Source organism: Brienomyrus brachyistius, chromosome 22 (genome assembly GCF_023856365.1).
Source record: "Brienomyrus brachyistius isolate T26 chromosome 22, BBRACH_0.4, whole genome shotgun sequence".
In the NCBI taxonomy this organism is placed as follows: Eukaryota; Metazoa; Chordata; class Actinopteri; order Osteoglossiformes; family Mormyridae; genus Brienomyrus; species Brienomyrus brachyistius.
Window position 1 is genome coordinate 3,345,471 of NC_064554.1, and position 21,525 is coordinate 3,366,995.

Here is a 21,525-nt window from a genome sequence, read left to right on the forward strand (position 1 = left end):
CTGTGGGCCCGCCCGAGGGACCGGGTTGGGAAACACCATGTTATTACATGCTACATATTACAAGAAATCTCAGGACAATTATTCAAGTTGTGTCGGGCTGAACAGGACAGCGTCCTGCCACAGGCAGGAAGCTGATATCCGTTTCCTGTCACTGGAAAGGGGGGCGGGGCTTTCAAGGGCCACACAGCTGACACATGTGCCTCACCCCTGCATCATGCTGCGGTAGGCTGTGTCTGTAATGGCATAGATGTGGGGGGGCATCTCGTGCCTCTTTCTTGCCCCTGTACATCTCGACGATCTCCTCTGAATAGATGGGCAGGTTCTTGTAGGGGTTGATCACCACACAGAAGAGCCCTGAGTAGGTCTGAAAGAAATTGGAGGACGTTGGGGGGTCAAAAAAAGCCCCGCACACTCCAACTAAAAGTGACCACACATTTGGTTACTTCAAATGCACCCCGCACTTTCACTGAACCAACAGCCATCCGAGATTACTCCACGGCTCTAACGAAAGACTCGACCAGCTAGACCGGATGGGTAGGTTCTGGGAGCAGCGTGGGAAACTCTGGGCGGGACCACGAGCTCGAACATGCAGCCACAGGAGCCAAAGCGTAACGTGCCAAGCCGAGACAAGTGCAGCGAAAACCCACTGATAAGGAACAGGTGAAAGAAAGCACAGATTTGGCAAAGGCCAGACCACTACCCTTGGTGACGATCCTTGGTAAGCCACCCCACCCACCCTGCCTGCCGCAGTCTTCTGTTTTCCAAAACAAAATCACCAACATGACCAGACATGACCTGCTGAGGCTACTCTGCAAGCATGTCATCGAGAGCTTGGCTATAGCACGATGTAATAATGTTTATTTTAATGTTATTACAAGATTTAATATTAAGACACATCTGGCTGAAGGAACGAGGAAGTGAAGTTAATTCAAATACCACTATTACATACTGCTGCACAGATATTTAAAATTATTTAATAAGACACGTTTGCTATTTAACTGGACTTCACAATAGACATTTATGACCTGATTTTATTTACGCTTTTAATCTCTGGCAAGTCAATGACACAGCAGTAACTCAGCATCAGCTACTCCTACGGCAGGATTTGCACTTTCAGGTGAGGGTTATGGGAGTAAGACAGAAGAACTGGAAAGGGCTGGGGGGGGGGTGTGTTCTGCCAGTACACCCGCCCCAGGTCAGATTGAAAATGAAACTTCACCTCTTTTAACATGGCTCTGAGTTTCATCTTTTGGGCACGAATCAGGCTCTTGCAACAAAGACAGAATTGCTCTAACGCTGCAAAGGTTGTAGGTTCAAATCCCAGGGAGTGTACATAAATTAGTGAGATGTGTCTCTACTGTAGGTCACTGTGGATAAAAGCGTCAGATAAATGAAAGGGTTTTCTTGAACTGTGGCCAGGGCGACCTCATTGGCTCCAGGAAAAAGGGGGGGGGGGGTAGGCACCCCCTTGTATGGCTCAGCAGTCAGGCATGGGGTTGGGAACATCCCTGACCCCGACAGAGCTCCCGCAGGTGCTCCGTTCACACAGCCACGTCACGGCCTTTCCTTTTCCAGGGCAAACGACAAGGAGACAGCCGTGGGGGGGTGGTGGGGGGGTTGGGAGGAGTCATGCCGGCAATGATTAAATAAAGCTAGCAGCAGCTAAAACACTATTAGGCGTCACAATCCAAGAGGAGGGGGCTGGTGCACATTGTTCTCTGCTCTTTCCTGTTTACAGACTGTAAACAGGAAACCCTCTCCCCACACACACAAACAGTGGGGCGCAGCTGCCCTCTACGTGTTCTGGACGAGAGATCTTGCTTCGGTATCTGCAGCTTCCCGCTTCCACTAATGTGGGAATAATTTGGGCAACATCTACCGGATGACAATGTATCGGCTGCAGATTTGTACTTGACATGGAATCTGCTGCTGTACCCAAGATACACAAAAAATATACAGGAAACCCATAATTCTGCAGCTTTCATGAAAGGTGTCCTATCAGCAGATGCTTAATTAAAAGCAAACACGCAGCAGGCAGCTGCCCGAGGACATCCCGCTAGGGCGGAGAGGATACTTACGTAGATGAGGCCTGAGTAGTACCTCTCCTTCAGGTTGTGCAGCACGGAAGCCTCGTTCAGGCAGGTCAGCTCCGCCATGTCCTCCACCTTGCTGAACTTAGGCGGGTTCATCTTCTGGATGTCGTCCTTGTTGACCGTGATCTTCTTGCCGGAGTCGGCCAGCTCCACCACGCACTCATCTCCCCTCTCCTCCTTGATGGACCCGGCCTCAAAGCCCAGCCGCTCCGACGGCACCCATACCAGCTTCTTGGTGGCCCAGTCGGCCTGGACCAGCGGGTTGTTCACCAGATTGCGATCCACATAGAGGAACTTGTCTGCGTCCGACATGGTTGCCGCTATAGATGGACAAGCAGGGTGAATGGTTAGAGACTAGCATTAGGGCTCTGATACACAAACAACAAACAGCGGAGTGCCATTACTATTCAGTAAAGTTCTGAGGATACAATTACGCATGTACATAAATCTAAAAACGTGATCGAATTACAGAGATTCTCATGACTGTACAAGAAAAGCAGGTTGGAGCCAATGAGAGCGTTAGTTATTAAACTGTGCTCATGAGCCATGAGTAATCCCTAAGGGAGAGCAGTCAGTGAGCGGTTTTAACAAAGCGGAAAAAAAGACAAACGGCAAAGACTTGTTTCAAAATCACATCTGCAAGGACACCAACGACCTCGGAGTGCCTGTGGCCAAAACCGTCAAGCTCCCGGCGAGCTACACTGCTAACCCTACCTGGCGCATCTATAACCTGCACGGATATAACACCATGGAATAACATGTGGTTTTGCATCTTCAATAGCTACATAATGGCCAATAGCCACTACAACAATTTAACACCAAAAATCAGCGGCATGGGGATAAACGCACCTTAATATCAAGCACTGGCCAGGCAACATGCTGATGCTAATGTTAACAGGCTAGGAGTCCCAGAGCGAGGCGCAGGCCACGGGTCCCGGTAAGACCGAAGCAGCGCTGGGAGACTAGGCTGCAGCAGCATTCTTCACACGACTCATGTGACCCCCCCACAGCTGACTTTCATCACTGTGCCTCCCACCCCAACCAGACTGGGTCACCCGCATTCCCATCTCGTTAGTCTGAATCACGAATCCCACCATAACCACTAGCCACCCCCAACCTAGAGACCTTTGCCCACCTCCTCTTTTCCCTCCCCCTCTTCTGTGTTTATCCAGGCCTCCAGGGCCACATTCCTCCCATACCCACTGATTATCAGAAAGGAATGCCACAAGCCCCCCCCCCCCCCCCCAAAGTCGTTTTCCTGATCTACTCCAGGCTCGGTCATTCCCCTCCCTTTGCTCACATTACACCCCCCAAGAGGCTTAAACCCTCACATAAGAGCGTCATCCCTTGCTCCAACAAACCCACTTGAGCAAAGTATCCCCCCCCACCCCAATGTTTGCTGGGGCTCTGTGTCACTACATAACTTCTGCTGGGACATATCGAACCACTAGCACAGCCATAGCAGCCCAGTGTCCTGTTAACTCTTCAAAATGACATGCTTCTCACCCTACGGCCACATTGGGGTATCGCAGGAGTTTCGTAAGAACGCGTCTGGTCTGGTATATTTGGAATTACTAGGAGACTCAAGATCAAAAACACATTTGGTCATGCACACTTCCAGTCAAAGGAAGCAAAATAAGAACAAACAGCTTTAAATGGTAACATCAGGTTAAGCAAAGAGTCTTTCCACACCAGCAATCAAGGCCTGCAAACATGACTCAAACAAGGATTATTCCTGACGTCAAGGCGAAAATCAGAGGATGGCTGGTGCCAAACTGCACAAGCTAAACGCAAACCCCTTTACAAAGCCTTCAACCTTCCTGCAAAGAAAACGGGCAAACATTTTACAGATTACCGTTCTAAAGAGGGATTTACAGACGACTGTCCTGAGGTAGCATCTGCAGAAACACTGTCAGAAACGAGTACCAGTGTGGAACTGGAGACTATAATGTTAGCAAGTTCATTACTATAAGGTAGTGAGAACGGGACGACACGACGACAGGAAGTTAAACAGGTTGAAACCAGAGAGAGGCTCCTGCTGCAGTTAACGAGCCATAGAGCCTCGTTAAGAGCTATTCCCTCAGCAAACGTGTTCTGCGCACAGGAGGGGGCTGCCTGACTCATTCGCCCGCCTGCCAGAGCTTAATAAGAGAGGAGGCCTTTGGCTGGCTACAGCAAAGACGGTAAGGCTCCTTCAGTAATGCGCTCTCCTTCCGCTCATCCATTTCAGGTAGGAGGATCATATAGATCTGATAACTTTTCTTTTACAATGTGCAATATGTACAATACACAACCTATGCTTTGAAGTCTACATGCCGAAGGTATTTAATTGCCTTAAAAGTTCAATGAATTCTCATTGTTTTTCGCTCAAATTGCTTGCTCCTCTATGCTGCAGCCGTGATCCAAGTCGCTGAAAGAAAAAAAAAAAATCCAGACCAACATTTCTCCAGCCTTTTGCAGGACACGCAACACCTCTCTGCAAGAGACCCAGACACATCAGCAATAGATCTCTTCTGCCATGAGTAATATTATCGATTTTTCCATACTGTCAGTCTCTTTCCTCAGGGGTCTACAGGACAAGCCCAGCAATATTTCCTGTCATCCAGCGGACGATAGCTGCAATATCAGCCGCTCTTCCTGGCCAAAGATCATCGGTCAAAGGTCAGGGGCTCAGCGATCACAGCCACGGCTTTAGACACAACAGCCCTTTTTTTTTTTTAAAGAGGTTTCAACTTGTGAAACAGGAGCGACTTGAATATTTCAGTCGGTAACTGGTGTTCCATTAATATCAAAACCAAAAGAAAAACTTTATTTCCAAAGCCATCTCTTTACCACCTTTACAAACTGAAAACATCCCTAAAATGTCCCTTTATCAGGTGGGTATTGCCTGGAAACAGTACAACAAAGAAATTGCTGAATGTCTGATAGAATGAGCCAGTTTATGGTATTTCCCCTCAGGCAGAACGATACAAAGGTCACAGCACTAAAGCAATATAGGCTGGGTAATGTTAACAGTATGAAGCCACACACACACACACACACACACACACACACACACACACACACACACACACACACACACACACACACACACACAACACACACACACACACACACACACACACACACACACACACACACACACACACAGGGCTGTAGGTCACACACCCTAACAACGTCTTTCTGTGGACAAAATAAACACCAGATAGCAATTCAAATCTTGGAATGCAGCACAGTGCGTAATATAACAAATGGGTTTTACCTAAATAAAAACCAAAAAAAATTTTTAAATGATTGGGCGAGAACCACAACAAGAAGTTACACCATGTGACAGGACTCCATGGCTTACATTTGTGACTATGCCCGGGCAAGGTGCAGCGTCATGCTGCGAGGAGAACGGCGTTAGCTGCTCCGAGGGAACACTGCAGACTCCTCCTCCCTCCCCCCCCCCCCCCCACTTCCATCTCCTGTTCTTAGACTTTACCCACAATGCAACCGCTTCCTGGCATTGTGGGCTTCCTGAAACCAGTGCAGGTGTGCTCACTTGGGGGTGGAGGGGGGGGAGGGGCGATGTCCAACAGCCAGGGAGAGTTTGCTTAGCATGGCTCAGGAACTTGAATCGGGTGTAAAATTTCACGTGGAAGCAGCCATGTCCTTATCTCTTTTTGCTTAACAGGGAGTGCGGGACTCCAACATCTGGCCATAAGCGACTTGTGTACACAGCTAACCCAGGGACTGCAGCAGAACAAAAGGCAACAGCGAAGCAACAGCGAGAGACACGCAGACGCGAAATGAGGAGCACGAAGCTACGAAGAAAACATTCGCCAGCTACCCCAAGCAGATACGCGTTAGGCTGAATAAAGCAGATTCATAAAACAAACAAAAAAAAAATAATAGCATCAGAAGGCCAGATATCGGAGTCAGGCCAACATGATCATTCATAAAGAACGTTTAAGACGAAACTCAGGGTAAACCTCAACAGGTATGAGACACATACAATGATTCACTGATCAATGCATTGAACAGCTGCACTTTTCTGAGTCGGTTAACCTTCCGGGACAACAGAAACTCATGAGCCGTCCCTGCTTTGTGGCAGCGTGCTGTAGGTCGTGTGAAACCCACTGACCACATGCTTCGTTTCACATTTACAGACTCAGCTTGTCAAAAAAAAAAAAAAATCCACTACTCAATAATTAACATACCATCACAAAGGTGCTTAAAACAGGGTGTATTCTGGGAACCGCAAATAACATCTGATCTTCAGTGGATTTTTTTTTTCCACCCTACAACTAGTGATGTGTCTTCACACGTCTAAGGGCAGAACAGGGATGATGGGACTCTGACACACTACATGACTAACGGGGACACAGCTGTCAGTTATCTGAAAAAGAACAAAAAAATAAATAAAAATACATACAAATTGCGCAAGTCCAACTAGCTTGTTAAACTTGACGAACTAAACCGACTATTATTCAGAGCACAAAGAAAAACGACTTGGAGATATGGGGCAGACCAGCCTTAACATTATTTTTATAAAGGAATTCTTGTACAGAGGATGTTAAGATTCTGTCTGCACAATAGATTACACACACTTACACATGTACACAGGAGATGTACACTTTCACGGTGCACCCTGCTGGCCAAAACTGACCTGAACAAAAGGAGCGGATCATTTCAGACACCCACTGTTACAGTGCAACTGACCGCCACAAGCCGAAATGAATCAGCGACCGAGACGAACCTGGGCTGAGGAGGAAATTATGAAAGACCGTCTTAGTCACAGTGTAAGACGTGGACCTCAGCCCTTTACCTTCTCTGACACAGCTGCAGTAGCAGGGAGCTCAACATGCCCGCTTTTTAACGTCACGGTTTCCCAGAACACACCAGGCTGCCCATCGACCTCCAACCAGGAAAAAGTGATTTGCTGCTAGAACATACTGCCATGTGGACAAACTGCAATAGTACTGCACGTCGCCAGTGCTAGTAAAGTGGTAAAACGCAAACTGACATTTGATACTGTAAGCACACTCATTGGCATCTATCCAAACATCTCTGGACTACAGATATCAAATGATGTGTGTGGCATTTAATAACATGGACCTGCAGCTCAAGAAGTGCCAGCTGTAAGCGAAAGCGGCTAACTTTAATCGCTTCAATAAAATTCCCAGGATAAAGACAAAAAAAAGGAGGTGACTTTGGAAAGAAGGATTCACCAGGAAAACAAAGAACTAAGCTGTTATTCTCAGAAATATTCACGAATATCAGAACAGTGCATTATGACATGATTTCATTCACCTGGCGGGATAAAATGAGAAGTACAAAAGTTTCCAAAACAAAAACAAGTTGAATGACTTTGTGCCGCAGAGGTAACATTAGAGACTGGGAGTGGGAAATGCGACGGTATGAAGGTGAGGCCTCATATACTTTAAAGCCGAAATCTACCGCAAAGCCACAGCCACCATGCGAGCCTCAAGCCGGCGACTCCCGGCTGCAGCGCACAGACCCAGAGCCGGACGCTGCCACAGCTCCTCCCTCCCAGGCAACGCCGCATTTAACCTCCCGAGTAAGAAGGGCAGGGTGTGTCGCAGTGTGGCCCAGCTTATGGGCGTGGAGCACCAGGGAAAAGAAAAGCGTAGCGCAGAGACAAAGAACCAAAGAAAAAAGTCAGAGGAATTACTAAGTATCCTGGCTTAAAAATCCTAAGCGCCTCACCATGTTTAACTCGTATGCTACAGAATTCCTACTACTGAAATCATACATGAGAAAGAACAACAATCTTCCAACAGTGACCAAGACGACAAACTTCTCATCAAAATCACATTTAATGGTTGTGGAAGCAAAGACAAAATGCAACATGGAACAATTTCAGTCAAGAAGCGAAACGCTTGCACACTCCCTGATGGCCCTTGTTAGTCACAAAAATAAGAAAAAAGTGCTCTTAAGAAAAGCCAGCCTAATGACCTGTAATTGTTTGTCCTGGAGGCTGATATGATCAAAATTAGGGCGTGCGTGCATTCCCAAAAGCCGGTTTCCTTTTGGGGCATGGAGTGAGGGAAGGCTGAAACCACAGCGTACCAGCCAAAAAATATGCTGAATTCGAGATTTGCAGTTCGACAACTGTCTGTTAAAACTCAACAAAATACAATTTGACACAAATATTGAATGTTTTTTTTGCTCTGAGGCCAATTTAAGGGAAATGTATAGAGAAATTTATTTTTTTCCTGTACTGTAAACATCAGTGCAGAATATACATACTAATGTAATTATATATATATTATATATACTATAATATATATATATATATATATATATATATATATATATATATATATACATACATACACACACACATACAACACACATCACACACATACATATATACACCACACCACACCACACACACAACTATGCGTGGGTAGTTTTAGGCTTCATGGCAGTACACATGAAACGATTTACTTTATTTTTCGGTGATTTGCAAAATAAAACATAATACTCGTTTTTTACACAAGTCTGATCTTACAGTTTATCGTTCGCTTAAAAAAAACCTGAGGTACAAGTATAGCATGAGAAAGGTATCATTAAAACGAATGCATGAATTGTTTAATTTGTAAAGATAAATAGGGATGGGATGCATCACTCAGACAAAACAGATTCCCTCGCTTTCCAATGTAGCTGAGTGTATAACTGTTCCTGTATGTTGAGATGCCTGCTTTAGGCAGAGCAGGGGTGCTGGTTTGTTTTCTTGCCAGTGAATAAAGGGAAATATGCGAGAGTGGCAAAGACGCGAGCGTTCACTGACGTAATGGGGCGTATTCTGAAACAAAGTAGAGGTCGTTAACTTTAATACTTATACATACCAACATTCGGACTTCACGGGGGCTCTCCGTGATGGAACGCAAACCCTGGCACACTCGCACAATAATCCGAAGCCGAGCACCATTCAAAATGAGGGCAGAGAGTCTCTGCCCTTTTCTGTTCATTCATGCGAACCACTTCCTGTACCAGCCCGCCTAGCGAAGTTTCTTCTCCATCATGAAACTGCAGCCCCTTGCAGCTCTGTAATAGCATATTCAACTCTCCGCGTGATTTTACACAGAATATCATAATAAGAAAAGGACAGTTTACTCAAACATGTTACTCTGACATGCATATAATCTAAACGTCACTCAGGAGTCAAGCTCTGCCTCCGAATCATTAACTGTTGAAGCAGCGAATACTGTTCTTCCTGTTTGAGCTGGTTAGCCTGTTAGCCGGCCGGAGACAGGCACCCGATGTGTCAGCTCTACCACACGGCGCCGCATTACCAGAGATATGTTACTTTTCCGTGCCGTAGCCACACGCTCACCTGCTGTTGGCGTGCAGAAGCTGAAAGTCGCTGGCTAAGTAGTCTGCGCCTCAGTCGACGTCCGTTTCTCGGCGGAACCAAGTTTCCTGCTGCTTTGGAAAGTGCTCAAATGAAACTGACGTCTGCGAACCACCTCACTCTCGCAGGGTTTTCTCTCTCTCTTTCTCTCTCTTCTCTTAGCTACCTCCCTGTTTTTTTCCCTCCCTCTTGCAGGTTTGTTAAGTTTCCTCACCCTTCGTGGAGCCGGGGCGCGGTCGGGTAGGCGGGGCCCGAATGCACTGCCCCCGCCCCCTTAGCCATTCACGGTCAGGCACTGTAACTTTCTTGTCACTTTCGACCAATGGGAAAATAGGTGGCACCGCCCTTAGCGGAGCCGCTGTTTCAATAGGCAAACATGGACGCGAACTTGAAATACTTGGAGCACGGAGGAAGACCGTGATAACGTAGTGTTTAATGAAGGAGGTATGTGCGCGGATGAGTTTCATGACCATATAAGTAGCAGACAGTTCAGGCCAAGTAACGTCATACAGGTCATCTGTATTTGTCACTGAAACATAACAAAGGTAGGACTAGTACTGTTGAATTCCATATTCCAAAATAAAATGTCATTATTTCCGTAGTACATTATCCATTTTCATCGTCACGCAATTTAAGCATTATTATTATTATTATTATTATTATTACTATTATTATTATATTCCTTTAAAACATTAAATAACAACCTTAAAAGCAATAATCTCTACAAGTTCACCTACTGTAAGATCCAGAAATGATTTTCATTATAACCATAATTAAAACAAAATCACGACTGTCAATAACCCCTCTTGGTGAAAATTATTAAAAGTAGCTGCAGAATCCACAGAACTCGAGTCTCAGAAGAACTGTACAGGAGACCAGAAGGGCAGTAAATAAACTTTCACGTGGCAGAAAGCCGTCTGACCGAGACGGAACGGATAACATCAAAGGGAACAGGGTAATTACAATGAATCCTGTGGTAAAATTGCTTCGTCAAAGCCTTTCGATAGTGGAAAAGGGGGAGAAGATGGTACATAAAATAGTAACAGAAAGAATGCAGTGGTAACTTAATATCTTTTGCTATCCATTCTGGGCCCTGTTCCATTCTGCCCCTGTCACCTTCCCCCTAAGGGGTGGCGCCTATACTGCTTTGTGTCCCTTCCTCCACCATTAAATACAAAACAGGTGGAGCATAATCGACACAAACAGCTTAACATGCACAAACACAAAGACAAGCACAAGGCACGCTCACACAAACATATCTAAATGCCTGAGTGGTTTACAGTATATTTACTCAGCAATACAGCAAGTGACCCATACCAGCCGTGTACAACATTATTGTGTCATTAAATGCAGTCCTAGTAAACTGTAGATAAAAGATCTCATTTCAGGTTGATTAGGCAATACCCAGGAGGCTGAAAGTCACTTTCTTCATTGGCTATGTGGAATGTAGGGAAAGGTAGACGAAAAAAGAGCAAAACCACTTACCTGTGTGTGTGTGTGTGTGTGTGTGTGTGTGTGTGTGTTTTAACATGAAGGATATGACTACAGGTACAATAATTTATGAAAGACTGCACGGGGGTTAAGACAATGGAATTACCAAAAAAGGATACTACCAAATTCTGTCTCCCTTCCTGTTAGTACGGGACCAGTGTGTGACTACTGAAGTATAAAATCATTATGTCATACATCAAAAGAATGTGAGATCACTAAAGACAGACATTGTTAGAGGCAATGCACGTAATATACAATCGCTCATCGCGTCTGTTAATGTGGATACAAAATGTTGTCACTACAACGAGATCAACAAGGATGATCTGTTCCTTTTGTTCCGTTTTGTACAAAAAAATATTCTAACACATAAACACAAGAAAATACACATGTAAAACTGGCATGGCCTCTTTGTTCCCTAGTCCCTCGTTAATTTCTTGCAAACAGTACTGGCATTTTACTCAATATATACAGCCAGAGAAAATGTATATATGTACATAGACTTTACCGATACACGATACATAAATGCCCGTTTTTTGAGGACATAGCACCGTGGCATGTCCAGCCTTCCCACCCTGTACTTTAGTAATTGGTACACAGGAAGGGGCGATAAGGCGCATGTTGACTCAAAAATTTAGGAATGTTGAGATTGGGGGAGGGAAAGGATGGACGTTATTCCTTTAGAAGTCAAAAATATCTCCTTACTTATCATTAGCTTAAAATTAAATCTGAGCATTTCACTTCGCCACTTCCTTCTCTTTTTTGTACGTTCTGTGTCACAGGATGGAAAAAGCAGCGTTAACTCAGCATGCGTCCCGTACAAATATTCCGCTGCCAGCCAGTTACGGTCCGCATCGTGGAAGTTTCGCCACGCAGGCCGGCTCCCGGTTTCAGAATTGCGTGTGTACTTGGTTATTTGACTAAGTCACTAATTGGTGGTTCGGGCGCACAGTTAATGTTAAGTTTGATTCATAGGGAAAAACAGACAGAATAGCGAGGAATTCTGCAGCTCTCTCCCTCTCGCTGAAAAACCACTGGCTTCCCGTGTCTTTTTTCCCTTATATGGTAACATAGAAGCGAGAGGGAGAGTGGCAGAGTTCAGGGGAGGTGTGGTCTATTGTTTCGGCGGAAGAGGTGTAGGGTTACACGGCGGCAAACCTTTCCTGCGCCCCGGCGTTGCCTCATTGCTTTTCTGTCTAATGAGGGAGGAGCACCAGGTAAGGAGATGGAGGCTCTGGTGGTGCAGCAGAAACACCTCCCGTGCGCGCAAGAAAAGAGTAAAGGTGCACCGCAGTCATTCCAAACATTTCTGCTGTACACCTAAAACAATGCGTTGTTACTATACCTCGAGCATCGCCGCAAAAGAAGCACGTGCTAGGCGCCTAACCAATCACATTAATGCTATATGCACTTAAGTAATACTTTCGACTGAAAGCTTAATAAATATTTATGAGGAATGTTTTTTTGATGCAGCATGAACCAAGGAACTGCGTGTAACCGGTGTACTGATTGCGGTTGATCAGCAGTGGAAGTGGCATAGAAGATTCGAATGGTGAGGTAAAAAAAAAAAAAGACCAGACAGGAAGAAAGCCATTTATTTAAAGTATGTGTAGGTGTGCCGCTGTCCTCCCAGACTTCTGCACTGATAAGGCGGCAGGTCATATGAATAATACCTGGACTTTGTGTGTGAGTTTAGTGGGAAAATAAAGGTGGAGGAGTGTTAAAGCCTGCTGAGTTATTGGCGAAGTTCTTGTGGAACAAGGATGTGTGGACAGGAAGTTGCTGGGGTTTTCAGAATGCCACCTCAGCAGGCCGTTTTTAAAAGGCACCCAACAGCTTGGAGGGGAGCTAAAGAATATGGCCAAAAGTATAAGGACAACCCTATTAATCAGAGTAATTGTGTAATTAAGACACATTGCTGACACATGTCTAATGAAGCACACAGCCATGCAATTCCTAGCAGCTCGCATTAGCGGCAGAATCGGCAGTTGTACAGAAGAGGTAAGTGACCTTCCACGTGGCACCATCTTATGACGCCATCTTTCCCACAAATCAATTCACCACATTTCTGCCCTGTTAGTTCTGCCCTGGTCAACCGCAAGTGAAATGACCGGAGGTCAAAACGTCTGGGAGCGAGTTCAGTCGCAAAGTGGTCAACCACTCTTCACAGAAAGGGATCTGATCAGCCGACATCATACCCAACCTAAAGGGCAGCAGGTCCCACCAGCGATGTTCCGACATCTAACGGAAAGCCTTCTCAGAAGCGCAGAGACTAATATAGGGACAACAGCTCGACAAACCCCCTAATAAAACCCTTGGTTTCGAAATGTCGGACAAGCTGGTGTCCACATGCTTTCGGCCATACAGTGGAAGTTAACGAGCGGATCCAGTTAAATGCCCTTGAACAGAACAGGGCCACAAGTCAGTCTGCAGCTTCCCTCAGAAGTTGCTGTAGGTCACGCCTGTTGTTTTTTACACACACAAGGAAGGTGACTCCCTTCATTCCCAGCCAGTATCTCCCTGAACTTTGACCTTGTCACTATGGCGTCTCCGTTCTTCGCCAGATGGTTCATTATCCTCTCCACCCTAGGTACCTTTGGCCTGCTACCTCATTTTATTAACGGGCTCTTTTGCTGTCTCTTGGACTGTATGTACTCCTGTTTGTAACACGATGGGGGGCAAAAATCTGATTGTTGGATCAAAATGAACCACGGAAGCAGTTGTTGACGAAACAATGAAACGCTCTTTTCTATTTATTTGGTTTTAGATTCTAAGCCATTCCGAAACTTCATTAAAATTCATTCTTCACTGAATAATTCATCATAATACAACATAATACAAAGTTCAGACCCGAACAAGAGACAATGACATGAGATAGAGAAACCCTGAATGTCACGTGCAAAACTCACATTATTGGGCAGGGTACTAATTGGCTGGGGCTGCCGCCCGGTGGCCAAAATATGTAATTGCAAATCATAGTTAAGCAGTGTCATCACCTTCGTGTCATTTAACCTGCAGATTGATCCTACACCACCGACACCAGCTCAAGTTCTTGCATCATTCACAGAAGAGTTTTAAAGTCTCACAGAAAGAAATAATTTTTTCCTAAACGCTCCAGTCTACTAGGATGCAATTGACCTCCGTGCCCTTTCAGCTAAGGAGGAGTTTAGTTGTGGCATGTAAGTTACCGTATTCGTGTTAGTATTTCAGCACGTGAATGTCACGTCTCTGTATGTACTGAAGATTCAGTATCCATGCGGTGACAGCATGAAAAGTGACCCGCTCACAGTCCAACGAGCTTGCCAATGAACGAATCCAGCTGGTCTTCGTCCTTAATCCCCACAAACTGGTCAAGGACCTTTCCCGCCCGCATGGCGATCACGGTAGGAACTGCTGACACCTAGAGGGGGAGGAGACTGAGCATCAGAATGAAAACTGGGGCTTCGTCCCCTTATTCCCACTTAAGTACAAGCTCCACTACACACTTTGTTAATATAAGATGCAAAGTGCGCAAGTGTATGTAAAGATCTCAAGTGTCTGGATGTTCCATGCAAACAATGGGACACACTTGATATTTGAAGAGGTGAACAAGAAACACTCTACAACCATGTTATCATTTGTGTTAGTTGCATTTGGGGTTGTCCTTTGCTGTAGCCTAGGCTACGTAAACATTCATTATACAACTTTGTACACTTAAATTTAAACTTCTCAGGAGGCACGTTGTGCTCTGATACGCCAGCAGACGTCCTCGTGTTCGATGTAAACATTAGTCATCACTGATGCAGTGCACTGCAATCTATATATTTAGCCAAAGGCCACTTCCATACATTATATGCAAAAAGTGTGGATAAAGTGCACATTAAGGGTGCTGTACTTGGCTTATCTGAGGGATGGGACACCCTTGGATACTTGCACTAAGCTGTGTGTTAGTGTGTAAGTGCGTACTTGGTGGGGCAAATGGGATAAAGCTTGGATCTCCCTCATTGTCGTACCGAATCATAACATGGCACCAGCTACGTGCCCCACCCACCCTCACCCCATACTCGATGGCCAGGTCTGTATGCTCGTCTATGTCAACCTTCGCCATGACAATGCGTCCCTGCTGCTTGGCAACCACTTTCTCCAGCCGAGGGCCAAGGATCTTACAGGGACCACACCACCTGTTAAAAAACCCAAATAATCCAAGAATGAAATGTATGGAGGTGAAAAGGGGCAGCCCTGATGAGGCATGGATGGAAATGGAAAGGTACCATGGTACTACAGGTGAACTCAATTCATTATACTGGCTGACAGTGTGCCATCCATTTCATCCTGGTTTCTCAATGTAATCCATTAGATTGGCTACCCCTGATGTAATCTATCCCATGTCACAAGGTCCTCCTACACCACTTGAGATTTGAACATATAGCAGAACTGTGGTTAGGTCTCTGGGCCTGGGATCAGAAGGTTGCCAGTTTGAATCCGATCCTTGACAGAACAGTCATCTCTCAGTTGGGCCTTTGAGACTAACAGTGCTGTGCAAACCAATTTTGTGAGTAGGTTCCATTTTAATACCATTTCAGAAGTTGCAAAAAATACATGTATGTAGATATTAACACTTAAACTCCTCCATTTGAGATAGTAACTCATTCCACATCAGGAGAGAGCAATCCACCCTTTTCTCTCAGGGGTGCTGACTGACATCTCTGTCACCTCACACTCAGCTGCAAACCACTCCAGTGCATGCTGCAGGCCACATCCAGATGATGCAAGAAACAATTTTATTTAAAATATGTACTCAGTATCTAGTGATGGGCTTTTGTATTCTATACCACAATGTGTTATGTCTAATATTGACAGAAAATTTTAAGTGTCCGGAGCGCAGACAGCGATGCGAGATACCTACTGAGCATGGAAGTCAACAAGTACAGGCACATCGCTGTTGATGACCCTCTCTGTAAAGTCCTCGCTGTCCTGCACGTTGAATGACACCCCGCGACAGGGTGCGAGGGGCAGCGGCCGGGACAGCACGCGAGAGGGCGACAGGAACCGCGACGCGGCCACGGGGCAGCGGGCGACGGCTGATGCACGGCGAGCAGCCGAGATGGGGAAGCTACTTAGTCTCGACAAGCGGGAGCAAAACCCGCCGGCGACCCATCTGCCGGCCATCTAGGAAACGATAAGGCAGGACCGGAAAGATTAACGCTGCAACGCGTTATACTTCACTTCAAAGCCACTATTATGCGCCAGGGCAAAATGAACAATGACAGCACTATAAAATGTCAGAAAATTTACCGGGATCAATGACAATCGCTATTTAATAAACACAACTGTAAAAGAAAGTGCAAGATGGGCTACAATTTGTAATACAGGAAACATGGAGTGTTATAAATATGTACGCAAGCTGTCTAATACACTGGCAGCCTTCGTCACGTGGTCTGCCGTGCCTAGTTATTAAACTTCATATTTTCACATAAATATAATCCTATTCAACTAGTTTCTCGTTAAATTACTCTGCTTCATATATGTGTTAGAAACATGTGATGGTCGATTGCTAGTTTTTTTTTCTATACAACACTAATATTTTTGACATCTTTCTCATTAATATTTTCTGATCTGAAACACGACAAATTTCTTTTTTCCCGGGATCCATTCTCCTCCCGTTCATTCTTCCTTATAAAATAACTAGGTAATATCAAAACAGCGCGATACCTACCATGCTTACCCAACTTGCTCGTGCGCAGGTCGCCTTAATGTACTTCCGCTCACAATGCGCAAATCACAGACACATGTTATAGCGCCCCTTCAGGGCAACTTCAGAATTTCAGAGAAAGCGTTTCTAGGTTTCCTGACCACATATTCAATATATAATATATTTCGATAATTTGTTTACACATAAACCAACCTACATCAGTACCTCTAGTACAGTACGATGAATATTCGAGGTACGGTGCTGATAATGTCTTTTACGGTTTGTCGTTTGTCGGTAATGTCGAAGCTGTTACACTACTTGTTGAATTAAAAGTAGGTACTGGGCAAACAATATAAATAAAAACAAGCCAATATATTGTTTTAATGTGTAGAGAAGCTCCTTCAAATTACAACGGTGATAATGATGATGGCGATGATCTTTCCGGTGACTGTAAAGATGATGACCCTAGTAGAACACGGACTCTTTCAACCCATCTGTCCATCTACAGGTATTTATTATTGATGGTGGGATGGAAATAGAAAAACTGGTAGAGGGACTGAACATCTTTTATGTCAGAGAGGAGGACGGGATGAAAGAGAGAGGGATGAAGGCAAGCGAAGGGGTGTGGAGACAGATGGAGGCCGCAGACTGAAAGGGGAGGCGGACGGAGCGCACAGGCGACAAAGAGGAACACGAACACACCGCAAATACGAGAGCTCACCTTGCCTTCTCCACACGCTCACCAGGGTGAAGGTAAATGAACGGAAGCTTCCTCTCTGCTGTTTTATTAATCGAATCTCCCGCAATGTTATGGCAGCAACAGCCAGTAACTCACTCAACTCAACAAATATATTTATCTCATATGTCTCGGTTTTGATTTTTATTTTTGTCTTCATGCAGGCTCGGCCGCTGACCACGCTGATTAGCAGTATATGAGTATTAATGTGTATTATTCATAATGAATAAAAAAATAATAATTGTACTCATATCTTTTACTGCATGTGTCTCAGTGGCTGAGAAACTTAAAGAGTGCATTAATATTAATTCTTAGTCAGAGGTTTTCTTATATTTTTTTTCATGAGAAAACATTTTGCTTGAATAATGTCGAAGAATAATAATGTGGAAGAATAAAATGATGAATATTGAGCAGAGGTAGGTAGTTCAGGTCCACAGATCAAGATTTTGTTTCAACCAACTAGTAGAGTACTCTCTGTCTGTGATTCTTTAAACTCAGCTGGTTGGTTGGAACAAAATCTTGGTCTGGATTTTTACTCTCTGGGCCTGAACTGCCCACCTCTGGTTTTGAATGATGAATGCTGCTTTGGATACAGACTGACCTGTGGAGGCCTCCAGCATTAAAAGGACGTTCACTCTCCTGTCTCTCTGCCTGACCAGCCAAAGGGATGCAGGAGCAGGGCTCAGAGTGGGGCTCTGGGCTCGGGGGGAGGACAAGAGGCTGTTGGGTTGATGCCCAAGGCTGCGAGGCTGGAGATAATGATGAATCAGGCATGAAGTGTCTCAGCCAAGGCCTTTGCCCCCCACCTGTCTTCCGGAGCATCACAGGCCTTACGGGAACCAGCCTGCCCCCTCATCGGCGCCTGAGGTCCATATTCCGCCGCTCAAGAGCTGTTCTGCCCGCAGATGCCAACACAGAGATGCAAAGGTGTGGTTTCCCTCACCTGGACGTGCTAAAAAGAGCAGGGCCGCTAATGCAGGCAGGCATCCCCAGGACAGACACCCGGCCAGCACGCGATAGTCCTGCTGCTCAGTCAGCCGGCTTCCAGCTTACCCCTCCCTCTATGCCCCACTGGGAGGGGAAGGGCAGGCAGAGTGGGGCGATCTCCCCCCTCGGGCAACCCGGAGAGTCAGGGTGGAGGAAACGAAGAAGGACAAGGAGGCCAGAAATGACTGGAACACGACCCGACATGCCAGACCAGCCAGGCAGCCTGGTGCTGCCCTCAGAAGGGCCAAAGGAAGCGGAACTGTGTCTGTGGCTCCAGGAACTGGAGATTACAGACCGTGCCAGGGAGAGGTCTTCTGTGACCAGTGACAGCCAGCGGGGCTGGACCCATCTGGGGCCTCTGCTGGGCAGGAGAGAGGTGGGCCAAGGGACAGGCCAAGGGGCGACTCAGAGGCCAGACCGGCGCCCTCACTTCCTCCCTCCCATTACTCAGTCTGTCTCTCTCCTGGAGGTGCCCCTGTTTCTCCCCGAAAACTCCCCCCCACCCTCTCCATGTTTGTCCCCCAGTGACCCATTCTTCCCACTGCCAGTGCCACAGCCCTGTCTGGCGGCCCGGAAGAGAAGAGCCAAGTGGCAATAGCTCCTGTAGCTCAACAAGCAGATGGTTGTGCTCACAAGACAAAGGTCATGGGTGTGAATCCTGAAGAGCAGACACACAAATTGCAACCTTTCTTTATAGCGTACATTGCTTGGGATATTAGAGGACATTACGACATTAATTCAGCCAATATAATTGAGTTGATGCAGGTACTTTGTGTAATACACTAATGGTATGTCTAATACATGCTTGATACACAAAGCAAATGATTTTGAGATTTCTTGTTGTTTTTGTAAACAAAAACATTCAGTGATTATGACTTTAATTCTCATAGTACATTTAATTGTTTGTATGCTGAACATACATAACTAGCCCCCAAGATGCTTGTATCTCTGTCCTTTGAATTCAAACCTCCACCAGTAGGTGGCAGCCTTGCTGCAGGTCAGTCAGCGAACGTGTCGCAAACCGTGAGCCCAAGTCAGCAACCAGCATGGATATCTACCAACTAGTGTGCAGGTTTATGTTTCATGACGTCTTATACGCAGTCATAAATTCATTGGGGCTTCCGTAACCCATGGCAAATAAAGAAAACAAAACACAAACCAAGTCCCAGAAAAGCGTTTGCTGAGATGCAGTAGATGGCTGGGGTGGATTCATTTAAAGGAGCATTCTGACAGCCCAGACGCACTATTTTGTACCGCACTTTAAATTGTTTTTGAATGTCTACGGCAGGGTTCCGGATTCCGGTCCTGGAGAGTAAGTCTGTAACACAGTTTGCAGATTTCCCTACTTAAGCACACCTTATTTAGCTCGTCAGCCAATTGGCAGGTTTGCCAGGTGTGCTTGAGCAGGGAAATCTGCAAACTGTGTGACAGACTAGCCTTCCAGGACCGGAATAGAGGAAGCCTACTCTAGGGATTGTTACATTCTGATGTAGCTTTTCAGACTGCAGTGTTCCATAGTACAGAAGCAGGGACTCTGCCTGCCTCTCTCTCAATCATATGACACAAGATTATGATGTTAAATAGCAACTTAATATGGGTCCTTAAGCAAAGTACACCAGCTGACTGATTACTGTACCAGAGAATGCTTTGGTGAGGAAGTCACATCTAGTGAAGGTCATAAGGTAAAATAAAGATATTAGCATTTAATTTTCATGCACAAACTCTCTGCTGGTCAGATTCCGTTTGTGTCCGTGAATGTCTGCTTTGTGGGCGTGCATGTGTGTCAGATGAGCTGCCCTCATTGGCCAGTGGTGAGCTTAATCCTTGCAAATTTCACAGGTAAATTCTGAAAGTAAATTTTGGAATTGCCAGCGCAGGATCTCCCACATGTATGGTCCGTGTGTTACAATGTTTTGCCAGGTGTTGACAGTCAACACCATACCCTAGTGTTTCCCAATCCAGTCCTTGGGGACCCGCATATAGTCCAAGTTTTTGCTCCCTCCAACCAGGAGCCGGGAGGGAGCAAAAATGTGGACCATCTGTCTGTCCCCAAAGACTGGATTGGGAAAACTACCGTAGAGGTGTGGTTAAGGGGTGTGGCAAATTCTCCCCTTGAACAAACAACATGTAGCACCTGTTTTGCTCTCTCTCTCTCTCTCGTTCTCTCTCTCTTTTACTCTAAGTATGTTCAGGGTCAAGTGCAGCTGAACAATAGCAGTGTGTTTAATGTTGTTCTTGTGTCAGTGTGCGGTTAAGTAGTGCCATCGTGTTTATCGTTCTGCATTTACAAATTGTCACTGGTTACCGTATCACGGCTGCACAGTTTCTGACGGTATCAGTATACTGCGTGTCAAGCCAGGTGGTGTGCGGACACAATGTGCTCCGAATGTCTCTCCCCTTGTTCTCACCTTTTGCATTCCAGACATTCTCACATCAATAGGGTCCAGTCTGAGAACAAGGACAGGATGGAGTGCGCCTAGCACGTGGCGACCGGGTGAAAGAAAGTGCGACCTGAAAGGCAGTCAGCAACGATCGAGTAACTAACTGACAGGCCGAAAGGGAAGAAGAGGTAGAGGCTGGCAGATAAATTCATAAAGGAGAACAAGTCGACCATGAGGCGACGCTAACAATGACTACGTAAGGGAAGTCATATGAGAAGAGGCAGTATGATAATCTGTCGGTATTTAAAGCAGAAAATAAATCTTTCTCGTGCCTATGCATTATGTAATAATCATCAGCGCAAACATGTATGTAGAACACACAACAAATAGTGCAAAAAGTTCTGCGGCACTATATACATATGGAAGGAGTAAATAACTGCAAGTTATTGCACATTATTTAAATATTACACAGTAGTGATGATCATGTGCAGTGAGTAATGGATGTTGGACACAAAGTGATGATATTGTACAGTATACAGATATTGCACAGTTATTATCAATACCATTTAGATACTGGAAATTGCACAGTTGATGGATAAAAGGAAGTCCTGGGGTTGGGGGGTTAGACTGTGTAGTCAGTGCATGTGTGAGTTGAGAGTGGTTATGGCTGTTTGGAAAAAAACTGTTCTTGAGTCTGTTAGTCCTTGCTGTGATGCACCTGTAGCGCCTCCCTGAGGGATGCAGGTCAAACAGATCAGAGCCAGGGTGGGAGCTGTCCTTGATGATGTTTTATGCTCTGCGGAGGC

At 45.6% G+C, this 21,525-nt stretch overlaps 2 protein-coding genes and 1 pseudogene across 3 annotated transcripts; 1 reads left to right on the forward strand and 2 right to left on the reverse strand.

Moving 5' to 3' along the window:
* The window catches only part of LOC125718100 (myosin-9-like), a 31,061-nt pseudogene extending 21,398 nt beyond the window's left edge, over positions 1-9,663 (reverse strand).
* Positions 9,664-13,664: 4,001 nt separating this feature from the next.
* Positions 13,665-16,712, reverse strand: LOC125718110 (thioredoxin, mitochondrial-like). Its single transcript, XM_048991663.1, has 4 exons — positions 16,640-16,712; positions 15,830-16,092; positions 14,981-15,104; positions 13,665-14,344 (listed from the first exon to the last, which is right to left on the reverse strand). Exons 1-4 carry the CDS (start codon positions 16,640-16,642, stop codon positions 14,228-14,230), a joined length of 507 nt encoding a protein of 168 aa, XP_048847620.1. The 5' UTR covers positions 16,643-16,712; the 3' UTR covers positions 13,665-14,227.
* Positions 16,713-16,765: 53 nt separating this feature from the next.
* On the forward strand, positions 16,766-19,059 carry LOC125718108 (uncharacterized). Of its 2 annotated transcripts, none has more exons than XM_048991658.1 (3): positions 16,766-16,868; positions 17,124-17,368; positions 18,011-19,059. In XM_048991658.1, the coding sequence occupies exon 3, from the start codon at positions 18,019-18,021 to the stop codon at positions 18,934-18,936; it is 918 nt and encodes a 305-aa protein (XP_048847615.1). In that variant the 5' UTR covers positions 16,766-16,868; positions 17,124-17,368; positions 18,011-18,018; the 3' UTR covers positions 18,937-19,059. The 2 variants fall into 2 exon arrangements, with proteins under 2 accessions (XP_048847615.1, XP_048847614.1); XM_048991657.1 differs by lacking the exon at positions 16,766-16,868 and adding an exon at positions 17,010-17,123 and having other exon boundaries at positions 17,192-17,368.
* Positions 19,060-21,525: the final 2,466 nt, after the last annotated feature.

Excerpts from the sequence above, each read along its gene's own strand:
- LOC125718110 (XM_048991663.1), bottom strand. Across the intron at positions 15,105-15,829 it reads CTTGTTGACTTCCATGCTCA|GTGGTGTGGTCCCTGTAAGA; the intron begins GTAGGTATCTCG and ends GTTTTTTAACAG. Across the intron at positions 14,345-14,980 it reads ACCTGGCCATCGAGTATGGG|GTGTCAGCAGTTCCTACCGT; the intron begins GTGAGGGTGGGT and ends CTCCCCCTCTAG.
- LOC125718108 (XM_048991658.1), top strand. The coding sequence starts at position 18,019 with ATGCAGGAGCAGGGCTCAGAGTGGGGCTCTGGGCTCGGGGGGAGGACA.